Consider the following 17,339-nt stretch of genomic DNA (forward strand, 5'->3'; position numbering starts at 1 on the left):
TGTTTTCTCATAAGAAATGTGAAGGTTGTTCAGGCAAAGCACCTCTGTCAACAGATTCTTTGTGAGGAGCAGATTGAATATTTCATGGGGACATTTTCCTGACAGATTTCTTGTCAGTCTTGGCTTCCTGCCCTAAAGAAGCTTCTTTGATTGAATGGCAATGTCATTGTTCTGAGTAGCCATGCTCTGGATTAAAGTCTTCCTTCATAAAGCATTATACCTGCTATGTACCTCTAAAGTATTCCCATTTATTATCAACTACTCTGCAATGATAAAATTGGTTTTATGTATGGGGTTTAACTGCAGAGTATGAAAGACAGGCATACCAGAAACAATAATTTGTCATACAAATCATTGGACCCTGAAACTATAAAATTATTGAAGAAATTATGCTTTCCCTTCATAAAAATGAAAATCTTGTGAGTATCAATTTAGCTTTCTTCATGACAATTACTGTCTGACCATAGCAACTGTCTAGAGTTCCTGGTATTTAGGAGTACTGAATACTGTTTTTACTCCCAAAAAGTCTCTAAGGTGAACGTAAGCACAGAAAACCTGAACTGTTTCCAGGACAACCATTTACACATTGCCAAATTAATCAAAATCTGACTATGGGAATCTACTGTGTCCTGAAAACAAGTATTTTAATTCCAGGGAGAAACACTACCTAGCATCAAGTTCAGCAAAGCTGAAGGTAAGCTATTCCCTTTGCTGAGGATATAAAGTCAACACTGCTAATAAATAATCCAGTAGGCTAGTTTTTCCAAACATTTTAAAGCATGGTGTCTCAGAAAATGGATATTGCTTAAGAGGTGATATACATATATATGTGTATATATACACACACATATATGTTTATCACAAGGACAGTGAGGTAGCTTTGTGTTTGAATAGCTCTGCACTGATGGGTGTGAAGTCATAGGAAGGTGAAACTGATATCATCTAGTCATATATAATCATGTAGGGGACAATGCACAGAATGTTTCTGCTGCTCAGCTGGATTCTCAAGACCTGCTACAGTAACAGCCAACATGGGACCCTATTGTACCCAGCATTACCAAGTGAAATACCAATGAATAATGAAGCAGTACTGTCTAATGTAAGACATGAAGTTAATTACCTTTCTCTATTTCACTTTGAAAGGACAATTTCCGTCTTCGTAGTTTGCAGTTCTCTCCATCCGTATCATTAGTAGTTTGTGATCTTATTACAAGGTCAGACTTGATTAATGAAATATGAAACATAATGACAGATTAATTCCACATAAAAAGAGCAGGTTTTCAATAGCTGATTGACTGTTCATGCTTTAAGAAAGGCAATATTACACAAGTCAGTTTACATCAACCTCTCCATCCCTATCTAATGGTATTGGTCCATGCTAATGCTAAAAAGTTTTTGCAGATAGTGCATAACTGGCAGTGTTGCCACATGATGGTGAAACAAAATTATCTTGATAAATTCAAATGTAGAGACACATTTTATCAGCTTTCTGTGTTTTAAGTAAGTTTAGAGAAACTAAATAAAAAAGACAAAAACAAAAACACCTCCTTGCAATACTGTATACATTCTCTGATAAAGTTGTAATGTGCTAACTGATTGTAATTAGTTTTATTTTTAATTATATGGTAATAATTATAAAGGTTACATTTTACAACAGGAAATATAAGGTTGACAAGCACCAGGCACTTTATTCCTCATTATTATTATTATTTTGACCCTCCCTTCCTTTTTATCAAATTCAGTTCATTAAGAGACATATTTCATTGTGTTTCATAGCTGAACACAATGGTATCTTTCTCTATACATCTTAATAGAAGATGGATGTGTTTTTTTGTTGCCTTTATAAATACAAGATGTATGTAATTCTTCTTTCTACTTATATTATAACTGCAGAATTTACAAGTAAGCTAATAAAACACCAGTTACACTCTTTGTGTATGCACCTAAGGAATTCACTTAATCTACTTCCCTTCCCTGTATTACTGATGTTTGTACCGTACTTGAGTGTACCACTCAGGAAAACAGATTTGCATGTGGGAGAAAGGCAGAGGGAAAGGTTTGGTAAGTGTTTGCATCTTTCTCTATTCCCTTCATTGTAAACCTAGTTGGTAAGGTGTCTTAGTGGTGTCTCACTGGTAGAATAACTGTAGAAGGAAAAAGGCACTTTACATAAATAAGAGGACAGAAACAGAAGCTTAGGCAGAAGCACCTATTATTCAGATAACAAATCTGGATATGAGTGATGTTTTGAAGATCAGAATGTGTTCATTACTTCTTTTGGGGATGATTTTCTGGATTGTGACAGTGGAATGCAAGTGGAATTGCTAGAGAAAACTGTTACTCTGCAGGCTCAGAGGCATGGATGAGCGTGTCCTTCCTGTCTCTGTGAAATCTAGTGATTTTTTTCTTAGTGGCTAGTACAGCAGTAAGAAATAATATCTGAAAAATTTCTAAGAGATGTGACCAGCAAGAACTTTCTTTGTCTCTTCTACATCACAACGCAATGCGATTTGTTTCAATTTGCTCAGATCTAAAGAAAAAATGATAAAACATTGATGGCAAAGTAATTGCAGGAAATAATTGCTAAGAAGACCAAAGTCATTAATGTGAATTTATCTTCAAGAAACCTTTCAAATATGTGGACCTTCAGTTAACTTAAATTTATCACTAGACTGTAAGTTCATTGTATTGTATTTCACATGTAATTAATAATGATGACCTTTTCAATAAACACAAAATGATACATTTCAAAATAAAGAATAGGATTGGTATTTTTTCCAGATTTTCAGAACAATCTTTTATGGAAAAAAAAAAAGGCTCAGCATAAAAAGAAAAGAAATGACATTTCTTTTTGGAAGTTATTTTTATTTAAAATTTTTAAACTAAAGATCAACATGTGATTAGCAAAGAAGTTCCTGTCATTTCTAACTGAAACCTTGGAGTTCTTTGTCTCTGTGATTTTCAGACAGCCTTTGAGGCCAAATTCTGCTATCTGCTTCTCACTGAATTCCTGTTTCTCCTTTAAAGTATGGTAAAAACAAACAAACAAACAAACAAAACACTAAATGGCAGTGTCTCATAAATAATGAAATTTAAGCTGGCCATTCTGTGGGCAGTTTAGTCCATACTTGGTGGTCAGTGCTAGTGTACCCTACAGCTTTCTGGGGAAAACTTTCTAGAGCCCCAGAAGCCTCTCCTCTTTTCTGCTCAAACGTCCCCCTATTTTCCCCATTCAGCCTAACCCCCTCATCATGATATGAGGGAACACTTAGGAGAGTCACTGTAGGAAAAAGAGACCAAGAAACCCCTGTAAATCTGGAGTGAATGAAATTTTAAAAAGTCCCTTGTACACCTTTAGTCTCCCAGGAAGTAGGGTGCACTTAAGTTAAGAGAATTAACAATTCATGTTTGAAAGGCAGTTAATTTTTTTGTATTATTAGGCACAGGATGAATCTGGATAATCTGATTTATATTTATTTCATGGTGATACAATTATATTTAGTGTCAAAAGTCCCCCTTGTGGTGACCCAGGCTATAGCCATGTTCACTGGAAAAACATATTTTCCATGGCTTTAACAAAAAATCCAAAATCCCCCTGGCTAAAATTTTAATACTATTTAAATATAGAATCAAATCCTGTTAGATTAACATCATCTGGATCATTTCATTGACTTCTTCTGAGTATTACTGACTTCAGTAGGAGCAATCAGGTGAGCGTGTTTTTTTAAAAATAGGATTTGGCCTCAGGCTTTTCGCTTTTGGTTTTGCTAAACTCAGTTTTTCAATTGCTATTTTCAAGTTTTGTTACTGTGGCATAGATTCTGCCCAATACTAAGAAAAACAAAACAAAACAAAACAAACAAACAAAAAACTTATTTTATGTACCTTTGCAGTTTCATCTCTCAAATTAAAAGTCAGTTCTAGGTTGGTGAGGAAGAGATCAGAGAATTCAGGGTACATATCCAAAACTTCTAGTAGATCTTCTCGCTGTATCTTATGCAAGTCACAGTATGTTAAAGCTCTCACATCTGCATTTGACTTTCCTGGTTTTGCATAAAGATGTACCATCTCTCCAAAAATATCATTTTTTCCTGCAGAAAGAAAATTAGATATAGATGATTATTTTAAACATGAATAACCCATTAAATCGGATGGTGTATTTCTTTTTGATAACAGTGTAGAATACTTAATTTTACATGAAGTGATACAATCTCAGTACCATTGCATGTATGTTGGTTTAAATCAAAAGTATTCAATAGTAAAAGTAAACTCAATGAAATTATGCAGGCGTATAAATGGACTAAGTGAAAGGAAAATCTAGTTTCATCACAGTTTTCCTTCAGTTCTGTCAAAATAGAATGATTAAAGAAGCTTCCTTTGTTCTTCCTAAGAAAAACATAATGTATTTAAATCATATGATGACAAAGTTTATAATTTCTGACTTTCAGTAGAGTCCAGGACCTGTCTGGCCTAGAATCTCATTTTGTTAAATGTACATGAAGAAACAGACTTTATTAGAAATATATTTTCATAGAATCATAGAATATCCTGAGTTGGAAGGGACCCTTAAGGATCATCAAGTCCAACTCTTGACACCGCACAGGTCTACCCAAAAGTTCAGACCATGTGACTAAGTGCACAGTCCAATCTCTTCTTAAATTCAGTCAGGCTCGGTGCAGTGACCACTTCCCTGGGGAGCCTGTTCCAGTGTGCAACCACTCTCTCTGTGAAGAACTTCCTCCTGATGTCAAGCCTAAACTTCCCCTGCCTCAGCTTAACCCCGTTCCCGCGGGTCCTGTCGCTAGTGTTAATGGAGAAAAGGTCTTCTGCCTCTCGACACCCCCTTACGAGGAAGTTGTAGACTGCAATGAGGTCTCCCCTCAGCCTCCTCTTCTCCAGGCTGAACAGGCCCAGTGCCCTCAGCCGTTCCTCGTATGTCTTCCCCTCCAGGCCTTTCACCATCTTCGTAGCCCTCCTCTGGACACTCTCCAACAGTTTCATGTCATTTTTATACTGTGGTGCCCAGAAAATTTTAGTAGAAATTTACTAGTTCTTTTATATATATTTTTAGAGGGAATGCAAAGCTTCCAACATGCAGAAGCTGTTTTCAAGAAGGTCTTTAAACATAGCTGCTTCTGTTTTGGTACTATTACAATTCTTCCATCAATGTTGACACATTTGCACTACCTGTTTGCTGAAATTGTCATCTCTGTTTAGTTGCTTGTTTTCCCCAAATCTTCAGCTAATTGTCATAAATGCAAAGCAATCACAGACTAGTTCAAAATATGCTTTAAATTAAGGTTTGCAGGGCATACCTGCAAAATGGAGGTGAGGTTGTGTATCTAGGAAAGCACTTATGGAAAAGAATACTGGTCATAGCAATTTAGCAACTGAGCAATAGTAGGCTGCTGAGAAAGGGTGCAGGTGATTTTGCTTCTCTGATAAACATCTGTGTTTTTTTATACTGGGTATTGGATTACTGCAAGTAGCTATTGTTTCTCTCTCTCTCTTATTTTTATTTATTTATTTATTTATTTATTTTAAGGGCACTGAGAACTGGGTGAGAAAGGTGAGCAAGTAGCTAAGAGATTCAAAAAATAATTAAAGGGTAGAGTTGCTCTTAAAGAGCATGGTCTATTTAGTTTCTCAACAGGAAGATTAAAGAGGTAACTTGATTATATTGCATATATCCTTATGGAGAGGAAAAATTACTCAGTAGTAGATGAGTCTAGAATATAATGAGGAATGCAAAGCAAGAACCAATAGAAAGAAATTGAAGCAAGAAAATTTTCTATTGGAAATAAAGCATGTATTTTTAACAATAAAATGATTCACTATGGAAATAAACTGCAAAGAAAAATGATTGCTTTTTCATCTTATTATTTCTTCAGATCAAAATTCATTTCTTTTCTCAACATCATGCTTTCATCAAACAGCTCAGTAGACACAAAAGATAGTTAAAGATATGAAATGTAAAAGGAGTTTATGATGTAGCAGAAGTTAGCCAACATAACCTAATAGTCCTTCTGGTCTTAATATTTATGAATGGAGAGGTCCCTATCCAAGACATATAATACCTTCTCTGTAATATGACTACATTGACACAATCACAGTATTTTAATATCTTGTCTGCAAAGCTGAAAGAGGTGGTAGACTCTATGAGGCCAATAGAAATCATTTTTCCTAAGGACATGGAGTCTTGGCACAGAGTTACTGCTGTCAGGTCAGTACTGGTAAGACCTTAGCAGCATCAGATAATGCTGAGGAGTTGAGGAAAACTGATGGATAAACCCAATGTTTTTCAGAACCTCTGACTTCTGTGATGAAGTTGGAGTACTTATTCAGGGTGGAAATGTCAACTGTGCTATGGACTGAAGTTTTTCAACCCTGGAGAATAAAGAGGTTTTTATGTCCTTAGATGAGGAAATAACTAAAAATGTTTGGCTAAGTATTGAGAACCTTTGTTAGGTTTTGGTGAGATTGTGTTGCAGGACACTTATTTTTTTTATAAAAACAGATTATTCAGAATACCACAATCTCATTGACTAGAGCCAGCTATCAGGCAGGCTTTTGCCACATGGGCCATGTAACTGATGTAGGACTATAGTGCAGCTCCTTTTGGCTGCAGTTGTGCATGACTGTCTCTTCCACTCTGGACTCCCATTACCTGGGGGAGCAGACCACTGGCCTGCAGACCCTGGTGTGAGGAACCTTGGAGTGGAAGAGATGCAGTGGCATTGCACTGCTGGTGTTCTGCTGCAGGGTCAGGGGAGCACGAGGATCTGATGTGTATAACACACAAAACTCAGTCTGCATCTTTGGTCCACTAATAAATTCATGAGTTTGTAAACTTGTCAGTTTTTCTTCATTGTGAGAGCTATAGAAATGTACATGTATTTGATGTAAGAGAGGAAGTCCTCAGTGAATCACGCTGTTCAGAATCTGGGGAAGACAAGTGAGTAAAAATCTCACAGTGTTATACTTGCATGGTCCCTAATTTGCTTGTGCTTAAAGCTGGCCCAGCTGATGAAATGCAACAGCATGAAATGACAAATTCTCTTGATAACTCTATCTAAAAATAGGGAAGGATTGCTGTAGGCAGGCCTTTGTATTTCTGTTCAGGTATCCACTCTGCAAAAGCACTAGCAGAAAAGCAGTCACAAGTGAATTAATAGCAACATACTGCTACCAGTCCACATTTTGCTTCATCTACTTCATTGTAGCAAAATCACAGAATCATTAAGGTTGGAAAAGACCTTTAAGATCATCTGGTCCAACCATCCCCCTACCACTAGATGATGTACCCAAGCATCATGTCCAAGCTTTCCGTAAACATTCCCAGAGACGGTGACTCTACCACCTTATATATCTATTCAGATGTTCCTTGCATTCTTATTACCTGATTCTAAATTGAAGAAACAAATCAGTAGTTTTATTTAGGTAGAGTTTTAGTTATTTTTCTTTTTAAAATACTATACCTAATATATCTTATTGGTTCCACATAAGAGTCATCATCAGCTGTAGGTAAGCTGGACTGAACATTGTTCTGAGACAAACTTCATTGGTAAAGAGAACAAATAACGCCCCATTCAATACAAACAAGAACATGCTGATAAGAAATACAAGGGAAATTTCTAGTGTTATTACAATTAGGTATCAGTCTCGATCAGATTAATCTGGTACTCTCTTCCTTTTCTATGTGCTCAGGGGATAGAAGCAGACATTTCTGAAAACTTCTAGAAGACACTGCTTAAATTAGATACATGTACATGTGTTTCTACATATAGTGAGTCTATGGACCTCAGTACTCCCATACACTGTTCAGGAAAAGGATATCAAAAACTTTGACTGATGCAGCATAATCAGAACTGGAGTTACTTGACATCAACTTGTCTCAACTTGCATCTCACCATTTACCTAGGGATAAATGTGACTCACTCCTGCTCTTATATTCTAGATTTTCAAATGACTGGAGCTCTTTGGTGCACAGGGATTATTGGAGTGATGTAGACTTTGCTCCTTAAATTATTTCTCTGCTTAATTTTAAATAACAGTGACATTCACAAATTTCCTAACCCAGGAACAACAAATGTTTCTTTTCAGTCCCCTGACTTTTAACATGCATTGCAGTAATCTACTTACCAAGAATGGCTACAACAATGTCACTCTTAAGGATTTCAATGGAGCCTCTTGACACAAAATAAAGAGCAGTGAGAACATCTCCACAGTGCACTAGCGTGTCTCCAGGAGGTGCATGTGTTGTCTTAAATTTCATAGCCAAAGCTCGAAGACAGCCTTTACTGGCCCCTCGGAAAGCTTTGCAATTCTGGAGCAAATTTTGGTTGAGGTGCAGACAAATGTCAGCTTGTAAGCATTCTGGAAACCCCTTCAGGACCTGGAAAGGAAAGCATAAGGATTTCATATAGATGCTCTGAAAGCTGTGTTATACAATTGTTTATGTTTTCTTCCTGGATAGGAGGAAAGAAGTGGCATACAAATAGAGGTGGCTCTTAAGGGCTGTCGGAGTATTACAATTCAACAAGTGCATAGTGTAATCTATATTCCAAAAGTTACATGTTATGAATGTTAATAGAGTTCAAAAAGTAGTGATTCCTAAATTCATTATTAAGATTTATTTCATTGCAAAAAATGGTATCAAGATATGTATGAATGAATATACAGCAGTAAAATAATAAATAAGTATTTCACCTATTCAGACTGTATGTATCTAGTTCCTTTTTATCATCTATAAAAGTACTACTTTTAATATAAGATGATTTTGTTTCTAAAACTATGTTATTTTGTTGCTAAAACTATGTTATTTTTAAAATCTACCTGTGAAAAGCTATCTGAATGAGATCTGAGATTTTTTTTTCAGAAGGGGGAATTTTAATGAAATTTTCATGTTAAATATATTCTGTTGTAAGTGTATAATGTGTATTTTTATCAGAAAAAAACCAACGTGTCACTGAAACAACGATGTTAAACAGATTTACATAGGCAGATGATTAATTCTTTGAACAACAGGGCTAGTTGCTATGGTCCTTTTTCATCTCTACAACAATGGGAATTTGCCTGAAGTAGAACCACAGGCTTCCTCTTGGGTACCATGGTAACATGCTAATTTTGTTTAGAAGAAAAAAAGTAACCTATTTGCAAGGTTGTCATTATGTCTGAAATGATCCTAAACAATTTAGAAAAGCTTACCTCTGTTTCTTTTAGAGTCAATGAACATTTCTGGAAATGACTTCTATGGGAGTGCTGCCCACCTCACAACTCTATGTTCTCTGTTCAGAAATGGTGCTGACATTATTATGTACCACCCTTTCTGTCTTTTAAATCCTATTGTCTCTCTCAGTGATGATGGGTCATATGCTTACCCTGGAAGTACAATGGGACAGGCTATATCTGTTGCATATTTCTAAGGACAGAACATGAACTGATGCTACCAGTCATGAATAATGTGAACAGGATGTGACTTTTTGTTATTAAAGCAGATTATCAATTCATTTCTGTTTACCCTGTATCCTGCACAGAAAAATATATATACAAGATACATTAATTTGTTGCTATATTTGTTCTTACTTCAGCACAATAAAGATATGTGCATTCACTCTTCTTGCATAAATTTATTAACATCTCTTGCTAATGGAGAAGATGAATACATTTCTGATATCAGGCTTTTGTCCACGCGAGCCAAGCTATGATTTATAAATGAAATATTAGTACCTTTAACTGAGTTTTAAATGTTTCTATGATTGCTAAGGGAAGTCAATGCTGTGAAATAACAAACACAACGTTATAACACACATACATACAAAACTTTTGTGAGTCATAGGGCATTATCACATGAAATTAATACATCCTCAGAAAAAGCCAGCATTCAACAACAATAAGCAAAAGAAAACATGACAAATGAAAAGCTTCTATGTTACCATTCTGTTTTCGATATCTCTTACACTACTAAAAATATATTAGTATGGAATTACTCTGTTAATTTTAATGTACTTACATTTGAATAAAAATGATAGTAGCAATGTATTTACTGAATGATAACAAGAAACTGATAACTAAATTTGTCTGGTCAATGAGACAACTGGGGAAAATTTGCAGGTGTTTATTTTGAAATTATTCTCAAGCTATGTCAGTAAAAAAGACCTATTCTGATTTTATTTATTTCCTTATAACCCTATCTGAATATCATTTGGAAGAGCTCCATTTTTTATAAGATGTAAAATAGGAAATGCATTTTCTATTCAGAGATACTTACAAGAAATGGTATTTGAATTGTTAGAAACTCAGTTTAGGACAAGTTGTATTAGTTTTTCACATCAGCTTCTATTTATCTCATTTATCAAGGGATTTCACTTTACCATTAAGCAAAAACCATGCAGACCATGTGTGTTGGTTTATATTTCTGAAGATACTTTGGTGATATCTTTAAGAAACAATTATTTTCATAACTAATTTATGCTTAATATGAAACTGTTCTAAAATCATCGCATATTAGTTGATAGTTACTTAAATACCAATAACATCTGAAAGATACTATCCTCTGTTTATGCTTGAAAAAGTCCCTGCTCCATGGAGCTTACACTCTATAACAGTGTATATAACAGTCTATACATCAGAGAGGAAGCACATTTACTCCTTAATACCACAACTGTCAAATGTTTGGAATGGTGACAGCCACCCAAACAACATTAATTTTCAATGGAGTTTCGGAGATTACACTATTAACATAAGTTTCGAAATGCAAGAAAAAGCTGTTTTGAAGATAAATTTGTTAAAACATTGCTATATACTACATTACTAAAAGGAGCTTACCATATTGCTCACATAGTATGCAGTGATGTATTGAATCCAAGTACCATAGCTGATGATATATACAATAAGATGTTTCCAAACTAAATTTTATGTTGTGCAGTATTGACAACTTCTTGTCAATCCAAGCCTTGTACATTACCAATATTCATTTTCATTACTTTGATAAAAAAAATCTTATTAACCGATTTTAGCTTGTGTTAATAAGGAATTATCTGATTCTCAGAAATATCTTTGTCTGTGTACAGCAGGAAAAATTGCATTGAAAAATCATGTTCTAACAATGTGGGAATCAACATCAGTATATCATGTGTACATACTGACAACTCTAAATATTAGAAAATTGTCCACACATTCTTCAAAATCATGAGATTGTCTTAAAAATAATGCAAAGCTAAATACTGTATTTCACTTCTCTTTATTTGTTGCAAGCTTTTTGAATTTTTAAACATGTTTAAGTCATATTCCAGTGTAGCAAGAAAAAATTAATAAACACTTTAAAAAGAAATAAAAGCCAAAATAATCGTGAAATTATATGAATGCAGGACTAAGTGATAAAAAGAATTTAAAATTTTGAAAATTATAAAGCGAGAAATTTCACTTTAAATAACATTATTCTCAATGATGAATCCAAAGTAAATAAATCATTTGAATAAAGATTTATACAAGTTTAGGTTTCAGTTGCTCCATTCTTTCTTGCCATGTGTCTGTTACAGTCAATATCACCTTAACAGTGGTTCCATCTTGCCCTGGTGAGGAAAGTCTTAGATTCTCGTGATTAGAATCAGAATTCATGCATAACTGAAGATACTCAGATGTTCTAAAAAGAAATTTAAAAAAGAAGGAAAACATTCTCAAACCACTGCTCACCAATTAAAATAAAATAAAATAAAATAAAATAAAATAAAATAAAATAAAATAAAATAAAATAAAATAAAATAAAATAAAATAAAATAAAATAAAATAAAATGATGCTGTGACCAAAGGCTCCAGTTGTTTCTCTTTGATAGTTGTGGAGTCCAAGTTCAGTTGCCTTTTCCTTTATGAAATGAAACTTATTCCATGTCAAATAATGTTGGTATATCTATTTGGCATGCTTAGAGAGGAGGAAAGTATCACTGAGAAGGAAATAAAACATTTAATGTGGAATTAACAATTGAAATTTAGAGATGATAGTAGGGACATGATTCATATTGCCTTGAGGAATGTAGTCTTTTATATGCGAAGAGGGAATCCAGCTGCATCAAGTATTCTTTTAGAAGATGACAATTAAATATCACTCACACGTGTATCAGACACATTTGTGACACCAGAATTAGAAACATTTATATGTATTAACCTCAGACAACTAGCAAATATTTCTGGCAAAATATAAGATTCATGACAATTTTTATATTTTTCTCTCCTCAGTTCTGGAACAGGTATTGTCCCACAGAAAATATTTAGACAACATCAAAGGAGAAGTAAATCAGAATCTTAACTACAATACTCATCATTAAACATCAAAATATCATCACATCCTATATCAACAGGATCACAGAATGTTTGAGGCTGGAAGGGAGCTCCGGATGTCATTTGCCCCTGCCCCGGCAGATTGCCTAGGACCATTTCTAGACAGCTTTTGAATCTCTCCAAGGATGGAGACTCTGCAACCTCTCTGGGAAACCTGTGCCAGCACTCAAGTTACTCTCAGTAATAAAACCTGCTTCCTGTTGTTCTGACAGAACATTGTGTTTCAGTTTGTGCCCATTGCCTCTTGTCCACTGGGCACCACTGAAATGAGGCTGGATCCATCTTGTTTGCACCCTTCCTTAAAGCATTTATGCAAATGAATAAGACCCCCCTGAGACTTCTCCAGGTTGAGCAGTCCAAGCTGTCTCAGCCTTTGCTAATATTGGAGATGCTCCAGACCCTGCAGTCCAGTAGTCAAAGATATTCCTTGAACTCTGCATATAATCTTCAGCTGTCACCCATTTCCTCTGTTGATACATATGTAGGATCAAACATTAAATGCCAGGAAGCAGTTAAAGAGGGCAAAAGAGAAAAAAATGTCATGGGTCTGTTTGGGGCCTGTTGAAACTCATTTGGGCTAAGTTTTTCTTCTCCTAGGATCAAAGTCAGACTTATGAGTGGGCAAGAACCCAGCACATATACGGAAAGATAAAGTTAGACTCTCAAGTTCAGATGACAATTTAAAATGGAATAAACTGAAACCCTGGTCCTTTCCCACATTACCTCTTTATTACTGCCCTATGTTGAAATGGTTTGGGAAACTATTCCAACCAAAAACTAACCCGCCAAAAAATTGAACAGCTAAAGGTGCAAAGAAGCTGGAATAAAGACACTTTCTGTCTTCAACCACACATCATTTATTCTCTATTTAGATCCCATCTGCATAATACAAATCTCAGGACACTGGTGCCACTTACAGCTGAATTAAGTTCCTGAACAGTCTGAAGAAGAAATTTTGAGCTACTTACAGGGAACAAACCAATGCCTTGGAGAGTTCATTCTAATGAGGATTTATATTCAAAATTAACATTTTTTTTTTGTGTTCTGTAAGAATGAGTGAAATTAATTGATACTAATTATTACATTTGGTGAAATAACCTATGTCTCCAGTTTTCGTCTTTCTCCCACCTCTCATCAGAGGGGGTTCTTCACAGAGAGGGTGGTTGCACACTGGAACAGGCTCCCCAGGGAAGTGGTCACTGCACCGAGCCTGTCTGAATTTAAGAAGAGATTGGACTGTGCACTTAGTCACATGGTCTGAACTTTTGGGTAGACCTGTGCGGTGTCAAGAGTTGGACTTGATGATCCTTAAGGGTCCCTTCCAACTCAGGATATTCTATGATTCTATGATTCTATGATTTTAGTATTATCTGAAACTCTTTAGCTGGAAAAATTGCATAGATTTTGAATTAGGATCTCTGTCCTCTTGTGTCTGTCCCCCCAAGAGGGAAAGAGTAGTGCAGGGTTTAGTTCTGTTATAAAGATATGACTTTCAGATTTTAATAGCAGCTTCATCTAGGCAAAGCCTTTATGTAATTCAACCTAGTTCTATTTCTAGGGAGAATTTACTATTTCTGTGATAGCTAATTACAGAAATCAAGTATTTCTATAAGCAGAAGGCTGAAGTATTTCCAAGGGCTTTCACCATTTAGAAAAGAATAAACAAGGTCACAGGTGGTGATAATTCTGTTTCAGCAGCTCTTGGACTCCTACAAAGAATAAGAATTATTTCTGATGATTCTTCTTTGTACCAGAAAATATTGCAGAGTCAGAATCTTTTTTTTTTTGTTTGTTTGTTTTGTTTTGGCAGGATATGAAGTAGGTCCTTACAACAGTTGAGAGAGAAGAGAAGTTGTGATGATGTACTAATTCACTTTTCAATGAGATTTGATGGCTGACAACCTTATCAAGAATTAGTTTCTTCTGCTTTCACTTATTGCCATGAAAGAGATTTGTGTGAAATTATTGGAGCTGCAGTGGATCATTCTTTATCTTACCAAACTTTCTGAGTACATCTGAAAGGTGATTTCTGAGATGTTATATTGCTGGATAAAGAGGACAGAAAATTATTTCAGCTTCCTCAGAAGTTGACTTTTTAATCAAACAAAAAGGTGAATGCCTGCACAAGCTGGAAGTAGGCTAGATCCACATATTTCCAAAAATATGGTGATGATAGTTGGAAAATTATTAATTGCTCTTGTTTTGAGATGTTAGACCAAGCCATTCAGAGAGAAACTGATAAAAGATAACTTTGCAAATAGATTGACATTCTCGAACCTCATATTGTTTATATGAGATCTTCTTTCCCATAACTTGATTAAATGTAGTCATGCATGTTTTTTAAGTAGTCTTGTTACAGAAAAAGAAAGAACAGCTTTACATAAATGAACAGCTTTACATATCTCATATCTAAGGTACTTTTTGGTAAGCTTATGTTGTATGATTTCCATCATGACATAGAGGCAAGTAACAGTACCACTTTTCATCATGATTACATATTCCCTCTGTGTAACCAATTACTACTAGTTTTTGTTCCAAACACTTCTAATTTGGATTACTCTTCTGATGTTATAAGCAACATTGCTATTTTTGAAATTTGAGTTTACTTTCCTGTCTTTCTGTTTCAAAGATACTGCTGGCAGTAGTTGTATTGGTAGATTTGTTTTGGTCTTAAGAAGGGATTACAGTAGTGGCAAAAGCAAGAATTACAAAGTATAGTGGTTTCAGTGACCAGTGTCCAATTTCTTACAAAAGAAGCCTTACCAAAGCAATGATGAACCTGCCTTTAAGTTGCATAAAGTGGCATTGCTGGTTCTGAACTGTCGAGATAGCTGTGTGTCCTGCTGTACTTGTTTAATCGCTGAAGCCACAACTAGTTACAAGTATAAAAACAACCATTTGCCTGGATGCTTGCTAGATAAAGGTTCCATAAATTTATACGTAAAAATGTTGACTTGCTCTCTTCTTTCATACTACCAAAGCCCAAACCAAAAACGTATCTGTCCTGCATCCAAAATTTTAATTAACTTACATTTGGCTAAACACTTTCTAAACTTGTCCCAATTATTTACTTTGAACTTTTTTATTTTATTTTATTTTATTTAAGGTAAAATAAACCAATAAAGCTATTCTGATGTACAGAAGATCCATGGAAAGAAAGGGGGAATTTATAAAAAATACATGCATAACTTAAAAAAGGATCTCAAACACTAAATAGGTTATCTTTTTAAAGAAAGCATCACAGGCATGCTATTATCAGTGCTGGACTGATAATGCTGGAATGAAGTAGGGAAAAGAAGGCAAAGAGAATTTAGGAAAAACAGAACAGGATAATTTAAAAAAAGAAAAGTAATTGAATCTTTGAGACTGGTGAGATATTTCATGAAACAATATAGACTGTAAATAATTTTCTTGGAATTTAACTTTGCCAGTGTATACCACAGGGATATGATTTAAATTATGCTTATTCTGTAGACTCAAGATTTTTATCCAGATTAAAATAAATCCCAAATCCTGTTTATCCAGTCCATGCATAATTATGTGGAACTGTTTTTTATCAAAATACATTATGCAATGAAACATAATCAAAGAGATGTAGAAATGAAGTGGAGGGGAACAAATGTACAAATAAGCAATGTTCTCAGGATATTTCAACAGCAAATTTTTAAAGCTACTTTTAAGTTTAACCATTTCAAATAAAAAAATATATTATCTTCTGATTTTCAGTGTAAAGTGTAGGACTTTGTTTAAGAAAACACGGCTATGTAGTCTTAATACAGTATTATTCCTGAATTTATATTTTTTCCACATTTCCTGATTTCTTATGTATACTACTGATGACAATTAAAAGCATCTTTTGAAACATGTTTTCTAGTATTATTTTCATATATATATGTGTATATGTATACATGTTCTGTACATATATATATAGTAAGTTATTCATGCATTTCATATTTCAAAGGAGAAAGAGGATTGAGTTTTCTAATTTTACTCAATTTTCAGTAATGAAATGAAATGAAAAAGAAAGATTGGATCAAATTCTGCCTTCAGATATTTGTAAAAAACTCCTAGTAAATATCAACAGGAGTCAAACACATTTGTCTGAGGGCAGTATTAGCCCTTTGGTGTGTAAATGCAAATATTTCATGCAAAATTAGGTTCTCAATACCACATGCAAGTCCATTCATATGCACATGGCTTATAGCCGAGAAAACTTCATTGATGCTTGTGCTAACATGCATATATGGTCAGAACTAAGAGCATTCACACAAAGGATAATGCAGAATGATCAGCATGGCAACTTTGTCACTGACATTCCTACAGAGCAACTATCTAATGCAAACCAATATGCACATGACCTTTTTTGGGCAGAAAAGCATGATTTGAGTTGTGGGGTAAAACAGTGATTAATAAATGTGGTTAGATTAGCATTTCTTAATTCCTAATTTTAGTAGCCATTTTGCCCCACATCTGATTCCACTTGGATTATATCCCTTCGCTAACTACCCCTTCATCATGCAAAAAAAAAAATAAATAAATAAAATTAGAAAGCACTGAACAAGCTCTAAACCCAACAGATAACATGGATATTCTCCACACTTTATACTGGAATTAAATTTGATATAAATACCTCCTGCTCTTACCAGTGGGTGGTGTTATTCCATGTATTTAGGTATGAAGCAGACAGGAAAGAGATAAATCTTTCATAAGTACAAAGTAAATCAAACAATTGTCATATTATCCTTGCACCAAGTGTAATATATTCAAACTCACATTTTATGAAAATTAAGTGCCATAAAACCTGAGGGTTAGAATTGTGAACTCAGCAAGAGATAAAACATAACAAGATGCTAAACTTGATTTTTTTTTCCACATTTTATTTAAAAAAAAAGCCTCCATACTGCCTCACAATCATATTTCAGAATATGGGCTATTAAATCCATTTAGTTACTCTTTCACATCAATGACAAATCCAAGACTATTTCCATTACACCAGTTCCTGC

General features: G+C 34.6%; 1 protein-coding gene across 5 annotated transcripts in view; it reads right to left on the reverse strand.

Moving 5' to 3' along the window:
• Positions 1-17,339, reverse strand: part of KCNH7 (potassium voltage-gated channel subfamily H member 7) — a 224,188-nt gene that overhangs the window by 26,445 nt on the left and 180,404 nt on the right. For all 5 annotated transcript variants that reach the window (XM_068687706.1, XM_068687705.1, XM_068687704.1 and 2 more), the window contains 3 exons: positions 8,143-8,395; positions 3,886-4,091; positions 1,121-1,220 (listed from right to left, as the gene is read on the reverse strand). In XM_068687706.1, coding sequence (XP_068543807.1) covers positions 1,121-1,220; positions 3,886-4,091; positions 8,143-8,395 — 559 coding nt within the window. The remainder of the gene's footprint in view (positions 1-1,120; positions 1,221-3,885; positions 4,092-8,142; positions 8,396-17,339) is intronic.

Source organism: Anas acuta, chromosome 6 (assembly GCF_963932015.1).
Source record: "Anas acuta chromosome 6, bAnaAcu1.1, whole genome shotgun sequence".
NCBI classification, from domain to species: Eukaryota; Metazoa; Chordata; class Aves; order Anseriformes; family Anatidae; genus Anas; species Anas acuta.